The sequence below is a fragment of the Dasypus novemcinctus genome, chromosome 21 (assembly GCF_030445035.2).
Source record: "Dasypus novemcinctus isolate mDasNov1 chromosome 21, mDasNov1.1.hap2, whole genome shotgun sequence".
Lineage (NCBI taxonomy): Eukaryota > Metazoa > Chordata > Mammalia > Cingulata > Dasypodidae > Dasypus > Dasypus novemcinctus.
Window position 1 is genome coordinate 84,332,234 of NC_080693.1, and position 16,441 is coordinate 84,348,674.

The 16,441-nt window shown below is 55.4% G+C and overlaps 1 protein-coding gene across 3 annotated transcripts in view; it reads left to right on the forward strand.

Annotated features, from left to right (window-relative positions):
* The first annotated feature begins 12,752 nt into the window (after positions 1 to 12,752).
* RNF213 (ring finger protein 213) overlaps positions 12,753 to 16,441 on the forward strand; it is a 130,144-nt gene continuing 126,455 nt past the window's right edge. For 2 of the 3 annotated variants that reach the window (XM_058284850.1, XM_071210838.1), the window contains exons 1-2: positions 12,753 to 12,821; positions 14,773 to 14,911. In XM_058284850.1, coding sequence (XP_058140833.1) covers positions 14,815 to 14,911 — 97 coding nt within the window. In that variant the 5' untranslated portion in view covers positions 12,753 to 12,821; positions 14,773 to 14,814. Of the gene's footprint in view, positions 12,822 to 13,767; positions 13,786 to 14,772; positions 14,912 to 16,441 lie in introns of those variants that run through there. The other variant, XM_058284849.2, reaches the window with a different exon arrangement.

Here is a 16,441-nt window from a genome sequence, read left to right on the forward strand (position 1 = left end):
AGTCCACCACCGTCCGTCCTCCTCTGGACGAGCTCTCTGAGCCAGGGTGGAGGTGCCTGCTCTGCTGGTGACATCACGTCCACTTCTGTCCCGTCTAATGACAGCACCTCACAAGCCAGTGAGGGCAGGAGGATTTAGCCAACGGGACTAGAATCCGCCCTAGAGATCTCAGGCCAGAATGAAATGGCGATGTCTTAGCATTTGTGGCTGAGACTGCTGACCGCTCAGCAGCTCTGTGCTGCAGCAACTCTCCCAGCCTCACAGCTGGACACCACTGCAGGAAGCATGGCCGCTTGTTCCAGGGCTAGTCCATGGGGGGTGAGCAGTGTTTGAGCCGCTTCCCAGCCTGGCCAATAAAAAGCTCTGCCCCGCCTAGCTGGCATGGGCGCAGGTGACCCCCTGGAGGACCCTGCAGTCACGCCCTCAAGACGGCCGCTCCAGCAGCTGGAGCCTCGCCCGGCACCCATAGGGGAACTAGAAGCCGAGTTTGGATACAGCTCGTCTACTTGTTAGAGCGGCTGGTGGAAATCTAACCATTACAAATTATTTGTTTTGTAGAACAGTGCTGCCTGTTAGAAAAACAATATTTACAAGCCACATATGTAATTAAACTTTCAAAAAATTGTCTTAAAAAGTGAAAAGAAACAGGTGAAATCTGTATCTCATTTAGTCCAATACATCCCAAAAGTCTTTCCAGCATGTCATCTATGTAACGAATATTGTTATTAATGAGATACTGTACTTTTTTTATTCAATCTTTGAAATCTGATGTGCGTTTTACGCTTGAACCACGTCTCTATTTAGACCAGCCGTGTTTTGGGTACTCAGTAGCCACATGTAACTCACCACGTTGGACAAGGCAGGTACAGAATGTTCAAAATTAAAATTGGTAGGAAGCCGAAAGTTATTCTGAGTTATGCCTGCATTTGTCTTCACTCTAACTATGCAGATGTAAGAAACACCAAAAGTTGAGAGTGGCAGAGTTAAAGAGAACCGTGTTTGAATCCAGATGTTTCCAATTTCCAACTGGGTGACATGAGGTGAGCTGACGTCTCTCTCTGACCTTTAGCTTCTGTGTCCAGATGATCCTCCAGAGCGTTGCCACATGGACCAAATTGAAGATAAAGGTAGGAGCTCGGTGTAGAGGAGGTATTTAGTAAATTCGGCTGATGCAGTGTTCTCATGGATCGGCCCTCCCTACATTTCTCTGCGCCTCATTCTAGTGTGGGTGGTCTCTACCTGGACCCTGGAAAGCCAGGGAATGAGCCTAGTTGCCCTCTTCGCGGGCACAGTATGAATTCCCCTCATCAGAAACCAACCAGCTCGCACCACGTTGCTTTCTTCGTCTGGATTCCGGTTCACCGGGTACCTTTGCTGGGAATCACACCACATCCAGGAGCAGCCCCAAGGGGCGTGTGTGTGCGGGGGGGTCATGTTCCCACTGTAAATTTTTAACTTTTATGACATCAGGATAGATTCCTTTCTGGTTGCAAAGTAACATATATCCATTCTAGGAAATTTGAAAAATATAGAAATACAGAAAAGTTCAAAGAAAAGAATTTGTAATTCCAATTCCCAGAGAAAACCACTTATAACCATAAATGAAACAAGACTCCAACACTTTCTTTAAGTGCTTGGCCTCATTGATTTTGCTTTTTTAGCCTCACGAATGTGGGAGAGGAGGAAAGGTAGGTGATCCCTTCCGGCTTAATTAAGACAATTAATAAATCTTCGTGTCTTTGGGAAAAGGGCTCAGTGGACACATTCTTCACCAGGCCACCGCTCAGAGCTACGGGCTCCCTAAGGACCAGGGACTAACTTCGCAGGACGGAAGGGCCACCTCGGAAGCCCAGCACCTGCTGGAAGGCCTTGGAGGGAAGCACGCTTTGTAGGCCTTGCTGAGGGGAAAGGGCGCTGCCTGCCTCCCTGCAGCTGTGGGCAGGAGGGAGCCCCTCTCTGTATTTCTCAGATTTTCTTTAACGGATTTATGTTCATATTGGGAGGAAAAACATCTATATAATCTTATAACAAGTTAAAATTTCCCAGTGTGACCACTGGTTGCTACCGAGGGCAAAAGAGGCGTCTGTAAAACTCCAGCCGACGAGGGACAGCATGGGACCCCTGACAGATGGAGCCCAGGGGCACGGTGCCTCTCCAGGATGTCTTGGTGTCACCGCAGAGCTGCAGCCGGGTGCAGGCTGGGGTCAGGGAGGACACGGAAGGCCTCTCGTCTCTCTGTCCCGCCCCTGATGTCTTCGGGGTATGAATTCTCCGGTGACTTGCCAGAGAATTGCCAGTACGTTCTCTAGTTTGCCCTTTGCCTTTTGTTTTGATGATGTTGCTTATTCTCTCATGCACCAAAGGAGGTTTTCCTTTGTACACGGCAAGGTGTGCTGCGGATCCTTCACCTCCCCCATCTCTCAGGAGGGCGGGGGCGGCTGGGCAGGGCAGGTGCAAGCAGAGCCCTGCCGGGAGGGTGGTTAACGGGAGGCAGCGAGCAGGACGACAGAGGAGAAGGGGCAGGTGGGCAGGCGTCCTGGTCCGCTGGGAGAGGCGGCGGGAGCCGTGCCAGTCACTGCCCGGGACCGGGTGCTTCCTGCCCGGCAAAGGGAAAGCGCTCGAGGCAGGCCCAGCCACGCCTTTCCACGCAGAGCCCCGCAGCCCTGGCTCCGGACGGCAGGCGCCACGTGCTCCTGGCTGCCTGCGCAGGTACCTGGTTATCTTACCTGTGGGAAAGGTGGAGCTGGCAGCCGAGCAGAAGAGATGTGCAACAGTTCCTAACACAGATTTTTGGGTTTTTCAATCACTGAGTGTTTTAGCCCCAGCTGTAGTCAGGGTCGAGGAAACTGGAGCCTCTGAGCTAGAGTGATTCATAGGGACCTGTACTAGTCAGCCAGAAGGGTGCTGATGCAAAACACCAGAAATCGGTTGGTTTTTATAAAGGGTGTTTACTTGGGGTAGGAGCTTACAGTTACCAGGCCATAAAGCATAAGTCACTTCCCTCACCAAAGTCTATTTTCACGTGTTGGAGCAAGATGGCTGCTGACGTCTGCGAGGGCTCAGGCTTCCTGGGTTCCTCCCTTCCAGGGTCTTGCTTCTCTCTGGGTTCAGAGTTCCTCTCTTCTCAGGGCTTGCTTATTCTTGGACTCAGAGTTCCTCTCTTCCTGGGCCTGGCTTCTCTTTCCTCTGTGAGCTTGACTTCCTGGGGCTCCAGCTTCAGGTTTCAGCATCAAACTCCAACATCAGAAACCCTCCAACTCTGTCCTCTGCCGTGCCTTACTGGCACAGAGGTTTACGTAATTACTTAATAAAGTAAACCTACGAATCCAATATAATCTAATGTGTGCAGAGGAGAAGATCAGTTTATAAACATAATCCAATATTTCTTTCTGGAATTCATCAATAATATCAAACTGCTCCAGTACCTCTTGGGCTTCACCCCAATCTCCATCAACTCTTTCACCAAAACCCACTCAAAAGTCGCTGAAGGTCCACAGGCGAGGATGAGCGAGCACACAGCAAATCTGCTTGTTCCGTGCCTGAGCAAGCCGAGGCCTGGCAGGCCGGAACCCTGCGTGTGGGCGCTGGGGGGGCTGGAGCTGCCCCCGGGTGAGGTCTCCGGGGGGTGCAGGTGCCAAGGGAGGCGGCCTTGACCCCCACCCCTAGTGTCCTCCTCCCCTATTACTGGGTAGGCCTTTTGTCGCCCCTTTCTTTTAGTATCGACACTGATTGTGTAAAACCCTCTAGTTATGATACCCTAGTGAGCTCTGCGTGTTATGGCTGAAGCAACTAAGATCCCAAGAGCTGGTCCAGGCCGTACAATTTTATCACTGCAAAGAATGTCAACATAATTTCTGTGGGCTCCCCAATCTGGACTTCTGAGACCCAGAGAGACGAAAGGTTTCGTCCAAGGTCATCCTGCTGGCGAGCAGCAGAGCCGAGCTCAGGAGGCCGTGCCTCAAGGTCGTCAAAGACAGGGAAAATCTGAGAAACCGTCACGGCCAGAGGAGCCCCAGGAGACGACGACTAAGGGTCACGTGGGGTCCTGGATGCGTCCTGGACGGAAACGGGACATTCGGGGAAATGAACGAAGTTTGAATGAAGCACGGCCTTCAGTCTGTAACAACGTAACACTTTTGGTTCTTCACGACCAAGGTACCACAGGAACTTAAGGTGTTAATAGTGGGGGGAAGAGGGGATACATGGAAATCATACTGTCTTTGCAATAATTCAGTCTGAAATCTTAAGCTGTTTTAAAGTGAAAAGTTTATTTAAAAAAACTAAGACTGCAAATAAGCAAAAAGAAGGAAGGTAAAATAAAGACATTTCAAATGAAGAAAAGCTGGCAGAATAAGATGCCAGCAGACCTCCACAGGAAGAAATGTGACAGGCTGCGGGACACATGCCAAATGTCAGAGATGGCCTGGAGTTACTAGTATTTCTTTGAAGGTAGGTGCTCTTCCGTAATTCGTCACAAATGTTTCACAACAGTGCAAGGGGGGGTGGCGATGTATGCCAGCCTGTATGATGATATGCATGTTTGCTTTGTAAGTTCACAACTTTACTATATGCTGTTTGCGTACGTATGTTCATGGATGAAAGATATACTTCAATATATTGTTTTTGAAATGAAAATAGAATAAAAAATAAAAAGGATACTACATTGACATTTGGATCTATATATACAAAAGAGTAAATGGTGCCAGACTTAAATATATAATAGAGAACTCCTTTGCCTGCTCATTTATTCCCGCCCCCAATAGCTCCCTCATCTGTTTGTTTGTTGTTTTAGCTTGTTTTTGTTTTTTTTTTTAAGTCAAGGATTTAGGGAGCATGTCACTAGTTGACTCCCAAACTTCACCTTCGGTCACGAAATGTCTCTTTTTTTTTGGTTATTTATTTTATTTATTTATTTATTTATTTTCTCTTCCCTTTTCCCCCAACCCCCTGTTGTCTGTTCTCTGTGTCCATTTGCTGCGTGTTTTTCTTTGTCCGCTTCTGTTGTTGTCAGCGGCATGGGAATCTGTGTTTCTTTTTGTTATGTCATCTTGTTGTGTCAGCTCTCCGTGTGTGCAGCGCCATACCTGGGCAGGCAGAACTTTCTTTTGCGCTGGGCGGCTCTCCTTACGGGGCGCACTCCTTGCACGTGGGGCTCCCCTACGCGGGGGACACCCCTGCATGGCAGGGCACTCCTTGCGCACATCAGCACTGCATGTGGGCCAGCTCCACACAGGTCAAGGAGGCCCAGGGTTTGAACCGCGGACCTCCCATGTGGCAGACGGATGCCCTATCCACTGGGCCAAGTCTGCTTCCCTAGCTTGTTTTTTATGCATTGTTTTTTGCTCATTGTCTGCTCATTGTTTTTGCTCATTGTCTGCTCATTGTTTTTGCTCAATGTCTGCTTATTGGGTTTTTTTGAAGATTTATTTTTTATTTATTTCTCTCCCCTCTCCCCTTCCCCCCCCTTTGTTGTTTGCTCTCTATGTCTATTCACTGTGTGTTCTTCTGTGTCCACTTGTATTCTTGTCAGCAGCACTGGGAATCTGTGTCTCTTTCTGTTGCGTCATCTTCCTGCATCAGCTCTCCATATGTGCAGCCCCTCTTAAGCAGGCTGTGTTTTTTTTGCGCTGGGCGGCTCTCTTATTGGGCACACTCCTTGCGCATGGGGCTCCCCTACACGGGGACACCTCTGTGTGGCACGGCACTCCTTGCACACATCAGCACTGCTCATGGGCCAGCTCCACACGGGTCAGGAGGACCTAGGGTTTGAACCCTGGAACTCCCATATGGTAGGCGGACACTATCAGTTGAGCCAAATCCACTTCCCATCATTGTTCGTTTGTCTTCTTTAGGAGGCACCGGAAACTGAACCCAGAACCTCCCATGTGGGAGGTGGGCGCGCAACTGCTTGACCCACATCCACTCCTGCCTGCTCATTTTTTAATTAAAAAAGTAACTGGCTCCTGAAATTAAAAAATAACAACATTGTATCGTGGGGTTTATAATCTATGCAGAAGTAAATGTGTGATGGCAATGTCACGAAGGGGGGGGGGGAATGGAGGCGTCCTGTCGTAAAAGGTCTTACATTAATCATGTGGTGGCATAATACCATTTGAGGACAGAGTACACTGTGTTAAAGGAGCATATTGTAAATTCCAGAGCAACCACTGAAAAACAAACCAACAAGCAATGAGGTATAGCTTATAAGCTGATCAAAATATAAAATGCTTGGTTTTTGAAATACGTTTTTTTGTTTTGTTTTCTTTCTTTTCTGAAATAACATTTTTAAGAAAATTAAAAGGCAAACTGCAGGCTGACAGAGAACTTGTATTCCAGAATATATAAATTCAGGGAAGTGGATGTGGCTCAAGCAATTGGGCTCCCATCTACCATAAAGGAGGTCCAGGGTTTGATGCCCAGGGCCTCCTGGTGAAGGCACGCTGGCCCATGCGGAATGCTGACATGCACAGAGTGTTGGCCTGTGCAGAGTACTGCCCCATGCAGGAGTGCTGCCCTGTATGGGAGTGCTCGCCCATGCAGAGAGCTGGTGCAGCCAGATGATGCAACAAAGAGAGACCCAGAGGAGAGAGAAGATACACAGCAGACCAGAGAGCTGAGATGACGCAAGAGAATGAGCGCCTCTCTCCCACTCTGGAAGGTCTCAGGATCGGTTCCCGGAGCCACCTAATGAAAATACAAGCAGACACAGAAGGACACATAGTAAATGGACACAGAAAGCAGACAACAGTTGGGTTGGGGGGAAATAAACAAAATAAAATAAACCTTAAAAAAAAAAAGAATTTATGAATTCAATAACAAGACCAACAACCTAGTTTTTAAAATGAGCACATGTGAAAAGACCACTAATGAAGTAGACAGGGAAGCAGATGTGGCTCAACAGATAGAGCATCCGCCTACCATACGGGAGGTCCAGGGTTCAAACCCAGGGCCTCCTGACCTGTGTGGTGAGCTGGCCCATGTGCAGTGCTGCCGCATGCAAGGAGTGCCGTGCCACGCAGGGGTGCCCCCGCATGGGGGTGCCCCACACGCAAGGAGTGTGCCCTGCAAAGAGAGCCACCCCACGCGAAAAAAGCACAGCCTGCCCAGGAGTGGTGCCGCACACATGGAGAGCTGATGCAGCAAGATGACGCAACAAAAATGAGACGCTGTTTCCTGGTGCCACTGAGGGTGCAAGTGGACACAGAAGAACACACAGCAAATGGACAGAGAGAGCAGACAACAGGGGGTTAAGGAGAGAAATAAAAATACATCTTAAAAAAAAAGAAAATGAAGTAGACAGATAATAAGTACAAGGAAAGATGCTTGATGTCATTAGTCACCTGGAAAATGCAAGCTAAACCCACGATTCCACTGCAAAATCAAGAGAAGTGATAAAATTAACAAGATTGATATCAACCGTTGGCAAGCAGGTGGAACTTCTGGAACCAACTTTCATTGCTGGGGGGAAGGGAGAATGGTCCCCAGAAAATATTTTGGCAGTTTCTTATAAGGCTGAACGTATACTTATCAAATAACCCAACAATTCCACTTGAGCATTTACCCAAAGGAAATGAAAATAGATATTCCCCCCCACACACAAAAAAACTTGTGCACAAATGTTCATAGCACCTTTATTCATAAAAGAAAACTGGAAACCCAAACACCCGTCTACAGGAGAGCTGATAAATTGTGTTACAGTCACCAATAAAAAGGACAAAACTACTGACACGCAACAACTTAGATGAATCTCAAGAACATTTTGCCGAGGGAAAGAAGCCAGACCCAAAACACTAGGGTCCATTTACATAAAATTATGTAGTCCATTTACGTAAAATTCTAGAACAGGTTAAACTAATTTATAGCGGCAGAAATCAGGCCAGTTGCTGGGGGACTCGAGAGTCACTGGAGAGGGGGCAGGAGGGAACTCTTTTGGGGTGATTACTCTAGATCTCGAGTGGAGTGGCGGCTACACAGGTGTATGCATATCTGGATACTCAGTCAACTGTACCCCTAAACGTGTGCATTTTAGTGAATGTAAATTATACATCAATAAAGTTGACGTTAAAAAAAACGAGCCTGCTCAGTGGACACCACGTGTGACCCGTACGTCTCCCCTCACTCCTCTACCCCTACCTGGAGACAGAAGTCATTCCCCTGCTTCATTCTTCTCAGTCCGGCCCTCCTGCCTCCCTAAATAGGAAAGAAACCACGGCGCCCCTAAGGGCCTCTCTCCTCATTACAGCGCGGGCTCGTTCTTAGCCCAGCTCCTGCTGGCGTCAGTTCCGATCAAGGAGAGAAGCCGGGGCCGTGCGAGCCTTCCAACCACACAAGGACAGCCTCGGCCAAAGCTTCCCTCCGAGAAGATCTCTTGCAGGTGCTTTGGGAAGGAGGCTGTCGCTCAGCCAGAAAGCAGAGGGGAAAGCCGTCAAGACCCAACCTGAGCCAGAGAAGAGCCAACAAAGCCAAAAGAAAACAGGAAATAAAGGCACCGTAGCAGTCGGCGATTCCAGCGCACGGGGCAAGATGACCCCGGAAGGTCTCCCTGGGCTCACCTGCCCTGCCCAGGTCTGCTTTTTGCTGTGTGGGTCTGCAGCCTGCACCGGTGAGCTCATTTAGAGCTGACGCACCACGTTTTTGACACTCATTGTTTCAACCTGGCAGCATTTGACTTGAGGGTCCAAAGAGCACATCTTTCATCAAGAATGTTCACGTCCAGAAAACAAGTGAACCCAGCAGCCAAGCTCAGCACCTACTGATTTGTACCCAAAAGCCCATGGAGTAATATGTCATGAACAGCTTAACTGCCGAGGCTCACTCACGTTGGTGAATCATTGCGTTCTCTTTCCACTGAAAAAACTACAGCTGAAATTCAGATCTGAAGGCAGATTGCTGCATAGACGAAATCAAAGCCAGGAGCCACCCCCTCCCTTGCTTTGCACAGTTTTTATTTACATGACTCTGGAAAAATGCGAGCGTTCTATTCAGTCCTCTTTTACACAGCCCTGCTTGGAATGCAAGCCCAGGGCCGCAGTCCAGAGCAGAGCCAAGGAGCTGCCCGGCCCGGAGCCGGGTCAAGGGCGCCCCTGACAAAGCCCCCTTGTTCTCAGCGAGTCGTGCCTGCAGCTTTCCACTGCACTTATGCTCCCTGCAAAGTGTGTCCCTCTGCTGGCTCTTGAACTGCACGAGAGCATCTTTCCACGTCCCAAGACAGCTCTGCTACGAAGGCAGATGAAGGCAAAACCCAGACAATTTAGGATATACAGGCAGGGAGCAAAGTGGGCCAACAGTGGTTGTGTTTGGGGCCTGCTGAATCCATTCTTTAAACACCGGTGGTGGCCATGAGAAGATCCAAGGACAGTTCAAATGATAAGACATCTGCAGGACCTCAAAGCTCTTCTACACCAGCCTCTACAGTGGCCTGGGCAGGAGCTGGCTCGGTCCTTGGAACGAGCCTCAAAAACCATCAGAATATCGCAGTCTGGTCCGAGTCAAGGTGAGGCACCTGTGCAGAGGGCTGAACGCTGCAGGACAAGGACTGTGAGGTGGATGTGGCAGTGAGGCCAGGGGCTCCTCCGTGCTGCTGAGCAGCTGACCAGGGGAAAACGACAGCAGCAGGCTCTCCCCAGGCAGATCTCCAACAAGGGGGGCCAAGCCCTTGCCGGAGACCTGCCTTCCTCCCCTGCCTTCCTCAGCTCCAGATCGGCGTCATCTAGGGGCACAGCTGGAGGTGACACCAGATGAAACCTTCCACCACGACCTCTGGCTTCCTCTTTCCTTTCTTCCATCACCCCCCTGCCCTGTCCCTGCTTTTAGCTCCACCTCGCACAGCAAACCACATCTGCCATCATAAGTGAACATCGTCATTCTCATCGTTTTCTAATTATGCTGTATATTACATGTATAGATTACTTTTATTATTTTTTATTTATTTTTCTCCCCATCCCCCCCTGTCTGCTCTCTGTGTCCATTCACTGTGTGTTCTTCTGTATCCACTTGCATTCTTGTCATGTGGCTCTGGGAAACTATGTTGCTCTTTTTGTTGTGTCACCTTGCCGTGTCAGCTCATCTTGCTGTGTCAGCGCCACTTCTGGGCAGGCAGCGCTTTTTTCCCGGGCGGGGCGGCTCTCCTTACGGGGCACACTCCTTGCACGTGTGCACCCCTACGCGGGGGACACCCCTGCATGGCAGGGCACTCCTTGCGCACATCAGCACTGCGCATGGGCCAGCTCATCATGGATCAGGAGGCCATGGGTTTGAACCCTGGACCTCCCATGTGGTAGGCAGATGCTCTATCAGTTGAGCCACAACTGATTCCCTAGATTACTTTTAAAAACTGTGATATTTAAATCTAAAAAGTCATTGCATAGAATGCAGGCTAAGGAATAGGAGGGGTCTCCTCTGTGAGCATGTGGGGTGTCCTCCTGAAACCTGCATTTTCCATTATTTCCTTGTTTTGTGTGCCCGGGTTTGGACTTGAGCTTTCCAGGTGTGCACTCTCTGCGGTTGAGCCGCGCTGTTGAATGACTGGTTTAGCCACACACCCATCGGCAAGCAGGATGTCCACTCTGACCGCATACGCCACCAATTCCTCAGAAAGGAGGAAGTCCCAGCGCCTCGACAGAACCCAGCTTCTGGTTTGATGTTGGCGCTTCCTGCGCTGCCACGCGGCTCGCTCGTGGGCATCCACGGAGTGGGCGCTGGGTGGGCTGCTGAGACTGGGCTCTGGGCGGAAGACAACAGGAATACGAGCCCAGAGCATCCTTGCTCTTGAGCCACAATGAAATGGAGAAGGTGGAGACTCACTGAAGGCAGGAGGGCGACCCCAGGCGCTCTGCCCGAGGCCAGGTTTTAGAATCCCGTCACCATCCTTGTGCCCAGAAGGAGAGGACAGGAGCAGAGAAGGCGGGCAGAGGCTGGCTCCTCCGCGGCTGCCGATGGACCTTCTGCCTGCATGGGGCTTGGTCCCGACTGGGAGGATTCTCTCTCCCACCGGCCCCTGCGCCGTCAGCGTGGCCCCGCGTGGGCTCTCACAGGGAAGATGCTTCGCCATGTGGGGCCACTGGCTGGGCCGTGGGACTTGCCGTCCCTGCCTTTGGTAGGACCAGGGTCCAGGCCCGGCCAGGCTGTGCTGTCCTGAGTCGAGCTCACCATCAAGACTCCCCGGGGAAGCGGACTTGGCCCAGTGGTTAGGGCGTCCACCTACCACATGGGAGGTCCACGGTCCAAACCCCGGGCCTCCTTGACCCGTGTGCAGCTGGCCCATGTGCAGTGCTGATGCGCGCAAGGAGTGCCCTGCCACACAGGGTGTCCCCGCGTAGGAGAGCTGCCCAGCATGAAAGAAAGTGCAGCCTGCCCAGGAATGGCACTGCACACACGGAGAGCTGACACAAGATGACGAAACAAAAAGAAACACAGATTCCCGGTGCTGCCGATAAGGATATAATCAGTTACAGAATAACACACAGTGAATGGACACAGAGAACAGACAATTTGGTGGGGGGGGGAGAGAAAAAAAAAAAAGACTTCCCAGAACTTCGGCGCAGGGCTGGGTCTGAGGCTGTTGGCGTCCTCGGGCATTCGCCCTGCAGAGCACACAGCAAGGGACGATGCGGAAAACTCTGTCTCTGCTGGTGACACCCTCTGTAGCAGTTTGATATGGTCATGAATTCCAAAAATAGATATTGGATTATGCTTGTAATCTGATCTGTACCTGGGCGAGATTGAGTTATGATTAGGGCATTGAGTCCCCACGCCTTGGTGGGTGGAGACTCACAGATACAAGGCATGGCAAGGAACAGAGTTGGGGGCTTTTAATGTTGGAGTTTGATGCTGAAGTCTTAAGCTGGGGTCACAGGGAGAGAGACAGAGCCATTTGCCTGATAGTCTACAGCTGACCTTGTGGAGAACACAGAGGCGCTGAGCCCAGAGGAACCCAGGAAGCCTGAACCCTCGCAGGCATCGCAGCCATCTTGCCCCAACACGTGAAAATAGACCTTGGTGGGGGAACTAACTTATGTTTGTGGCCTGGAACCTGTAAGCTCCTACCTCAAATAAACGCCCTTTATAAAAACCAAGAGATTTCTGGTATTTTGCATCAGCGCCCCTTTGACTGACCCTCCCCCCAACCTAACAGGTGGCCCTTCCCTTCACTGACATTCCCACAAGGGACCCTGAGCAGAGCTGCAGGGACCCCAGGGCATTGCCGAGCCAGGAGCTCGCCCTCTGGTTTCTGCTGGGTCCCTCTCCCCGGCTAGGACCCGGCAGGCGGCCACCTTGGCCAGAGTCGGTGCCCTCCAGCCACAAGGACCAGGGCAGGTTCTGGGCCAGGCCAGGTGTTTGGACTGCCACAGGTGCAAGACAGCCCACCTTGACCAGAGCACTGCTGGAGCCCAGAAGTCGGACCTTGGTGCTGGGCTGGAATAGACAAGAGAAGCCAGCCCTGCCAAGGGGACTCCGGGAGGGGGGCATGCCAGGAGGGGGGACCCCCAGCCCAGAAGACCGGCAGTGTGACCAGCATGCGAAAGGAGAGCAGGGCGGCGGGGACAGGTGGTGGGGGGCGCGCAGGGGCCAGGCCGCGGCTCCTACGGTGGAGACGGCGCCCGGACGAGCGTCGGGGGGGTGGTGCCCGCCCCGGGAGGCGGGGTCGCGGGCTCGGAGTGCGCCCCGAGCGAACCGGCGGCGGGCGGAGGCGGGTCGAGGGGCGGCGCCGCGGGTCCCGTGACTCCGGGAAAAGGAAACCGCGCGCTCCGGGCCGGAGGCGAGGGCGCCGCGGGGCGAGCGGGACGTGCAGGGCCGGGGTGCGGGGACTCGGGGCCCCGGAGGTACGCGGATGCGGGATGGGGTACGGGGCTCCGGGGGCGCGGGTCCATGGGGGAGGGTGCCCGTGGGGGGAGGGTGCGGGAGGAGTGGGAGGGGCGCGGGGCGAGGTGCTCGGGGTGGGTGCTGGGGGGCGGGGAGTGCTGCCCGGTGCGCCCTCCCGCACCGCGCCTGCCCGGGGCCGCCTCTTCCTGCCGGCGCCGCTGTCGGGTTCCCCCGGCGGGTCCGCGCGGCGGGGCAGGCATCCCGCAGGCAGGGACCCCGGCCGGTCGCTTTCTCCTTCCCCAAAATGGGACGACTGGAAAGTGTCTTTGCAAGAAGATGCTCAGATCTCTGTTTCATGGAGACTTTTAGGAACAAGCGGGTGCGGCCCCAGAACAGCAGGGCGGGGGCGCAGCGGCCTGCACCTGCCCTCCCAGGGGGCTTCTGGCCCCCGGGCTCCGCGCGGGTGGGCCCCGCTCCCGCTGCCCCTTCTAGCACCATAATTGGGCCTTGAAGGCCGCCAGCTGGACAGGGAACCTGGGGAGGCCAGCGCCCCCCCCAAGAATGAGCAAGGGCTGTCCTGTGGGGTACCCGCCTGCCTCCCCAGCCGCCAGTTTTCTCCAGTGTTTGGGGGACGGGCTGGCGGTTGGCGGGCCCTGTGGTTGGGGGGAGAGTCGGGTAAAAAAGCCAGGACGCTGGCTCCAGGGAGGGCGGCCGCCTGGGGCTCTGGTGGGGGCAGCCAGCACTCGAGCTGCCCCAGGACCGCCCGAGCCCGCTGGGGAAGGGAGTGGAGATCCACAGCGCTGGCTCGGGCAACGGGGAGCCATGGAGGGTCTTCGGGGGAGGGAATGCCCGACCGGGTGGTGTGTGCTTCAGGGCCTGTGGGGAGGGAACCGGAGGAGAGGAGGCGGGGTCGGGGAGTGGCCTGGCCAGTGAAGCCAGGGGACCAGCACGTGCGGAGTGTCCCGTGCCGGAGACCAAGCCGAGGTGACAGACGGGGCACCCTGCACCACGGAGAGGGGCGGCCAGGGGCGGCCAGGGCCGGCGGCAGGGCGGAAGCAGGGAGGACCTGCCGTGGGTGCCCTCCCCACGGTCTGGTGCAGCCGGAGGTGCCCTGAGGAGCAGAGGGGCCGGGCAGCGCCCGGTCACTCCTGGACCCGGAGCCTGCAGCAGGGGCAGCTGGGGCCTGTGCCCTGAGTTCTTAGCACGGCGGGAAGGGGGGGCCAGTGTGGCCAGGGCAGGCGGCAACGCCACTCCCTGGAGGCGCTCAGTGGCCCCCGAAGGTGGACGCCAGGGCTTTGCCTGGGCTAGTTGTGACCCTGAACTCGGTTTGATGCCCCCACCCCAGAGGGCATTTTGAGGGCCGGATGGCCAATGAGAAGAGCGAGGGCTGGTGGGAGGACGGGCTGCCCGCAGTCCTGGCTGTCGACCGTGGCTCTGACTCAGCCGCGGGCCGCGGGGGCGGGAGGCGGCTGGCATGTCCGAGAGGCGCGGAGCCCAGCCTGACGCACCATGTCCTCTCGCCAGCCGGCAGGTGCTTTAATGCCCCTGGCCCCGGAGAGAGGCGGAGCCAGTTGCTGGGGCCACCAGCAGGCCCCCCGGGCCCCCGCCCGCACCCCCGGCTGCATTGCTGCAGGGCGCACGGCTCCCCCTGCCTTCTCCAGGGGGTCCTAAAAGGGTGCCACGCCTCTGGCCAGAACACTCAACCCCCACCCTACCTGGTCCTCCAGGAGCCTCCCTATGTCCCCTTCATTCCGATCAGCTGGGGCACTTTTAGACGGCGACGGGAAGTGGGGGAGGCGGGCGTGAGAGCAGAGAGGGAGGAGGGCGCCGGAGCCGGGGCGGGAACAGGGCAGCACTCCGTTTCCTGTGGGTCCTTGGAGGCTGTAAGTTCACTTTCTCAGAAAATGAAACTGAAACGGCTGCGGTCACATGGGCGCGGGTATATAGCCGGCTGCCGGGCTTCTCTTCCAGCGCTGCAGCCAACGGCAGCGGCAGAGTCCCCTGCCAGGAGGGATGGAGTGCCCTGAGTGCGGGCACAAGCCCAGGGAGGAGGCCCCCAAGTTCTGCAGTGAGTGTGGACACAGGCTGCGGCTTGCAGCCCCTGCCCCAGGTAAGACCAAAGCGGGGCACGGGGAGGGGGCAGCCGCTGGGTGCTGGGGCTCCGTGGGGACCGGGCCGTGAGCCGGGGCCACCTCCTTTCCCGAAAATGGAAACTGGCCTTACCGGTCACCTCCCCGCAGCCAGCAGGCAGCTCCGGCGGCTGCAGGTGCGAGCGACGTCTTCCCCAGCTGAGCTGTTTTTAGAGGGATTTTCCTTAGCGGAATTGCTTGGGCAGGGACCGCGCAGGGGCCCTGGGGCCCGCGGCAGCTGCTTTCTTATTCTTACTAGTTTTTGTAACTGCAGTGGCATTCCTTAGGGAGACACGCGTGGACCCCCCCTTGGGAATGAGAAGCCTGGGGCAGAGCTGAGGGGGCTTCGTAGAGGGTTCTAGAGCGTGCCCCATGGACGTGGCTTCTGAGATGTCACTGGGGGGCCGGGACTTGGCCCGAGTTTGTAAGGTGACCGGGAAGGGCCGGAAGGGGCTCGGGCCATCCTGGCATTTTGGACAGGTTCCTTCCTGGGACACGGCAGTGGGTCGGTGGGGGAGCTTGGGTGATGGAGAGGGGTGGGCGGCAGTGCCAGGGGGACCTCACCCTGCACAGGGACAGGAGACCATCCTGGGTCTGTTCTCGAGCCTCCTGGCACTCAGGATCTCGGGCTGTGGGCTCCCCGGGCTCCGGGCCTCTTGTGGCGGCCTCAGGCGCCACTGACGGGAGGCCATGTCCAGGTCAGAGAAGGTCCGTGGTGCTGCTGGTGGCGCCTGCCCAGGCCCGGGCTGGCCCCTGGCCAGCCTCCCACCTCCACCCGCCTCCTGTGCCCGCAGCACCGCGGCCACCCTCCCCCCTTCCCAGGCCGTCGTCGTTGCTCTCAGAGGAAATGCTGGAGCCCGCACGCCGTGCACAGGCCCTGCCCGGGTCGGCCCCCCGCGCCACCTCCTCTCCAGTCCCCCTCCCCGGAGCGGCCCCCCCCACCCCATCCTTCCCCGGACAAGCCGGGTGCGCGCCTCCAGAGGCTGACACCAGCCCCCCCAGAGAGCAGCACCGCTTCCTCCCTCCCCCCACCCATTTACCCCTGTCCCTGTGAGCCCCAGGGCCGGGGTCAGGGTGTCTCCCCAGAAATGCTCAGGGCGGAGCTTCCAGCGTCTCTGCCTCACCCCAGCCCAGGCTCCTTTGTGGGAATAGAAACTGAAACTCAGCTTTTGAGGGACTTGGCTGGCTGCCGGGGGTGGGGGGGGTGGGGGACTGGGGGGGTATGGCGGGGCACTTCCCCCTTCCAGGAAGCCCAGGCCTTAAGGAGTGCGTGGGTGGGGGTGGGATGTGGGTTGTAAAGGCCTGGAGGGGGTGTGGGCAGGGGTGTGTGGCAGTCCCAGGTGTCCTGGCACAGGTGGGATGTGGCTAGCTTTGCCATAGGGGGTGCCTGGGCCAGTCCAATGGCGGAGGGCTTCTGTCTGGTGGTGGAGGGCTTCGTCTGATGGTGGAGGGCTTAGTCTGATGGTGGAGGGTTTCAGTCTGATGGCTGAGGGGTCTGATGGTGGAGGGCT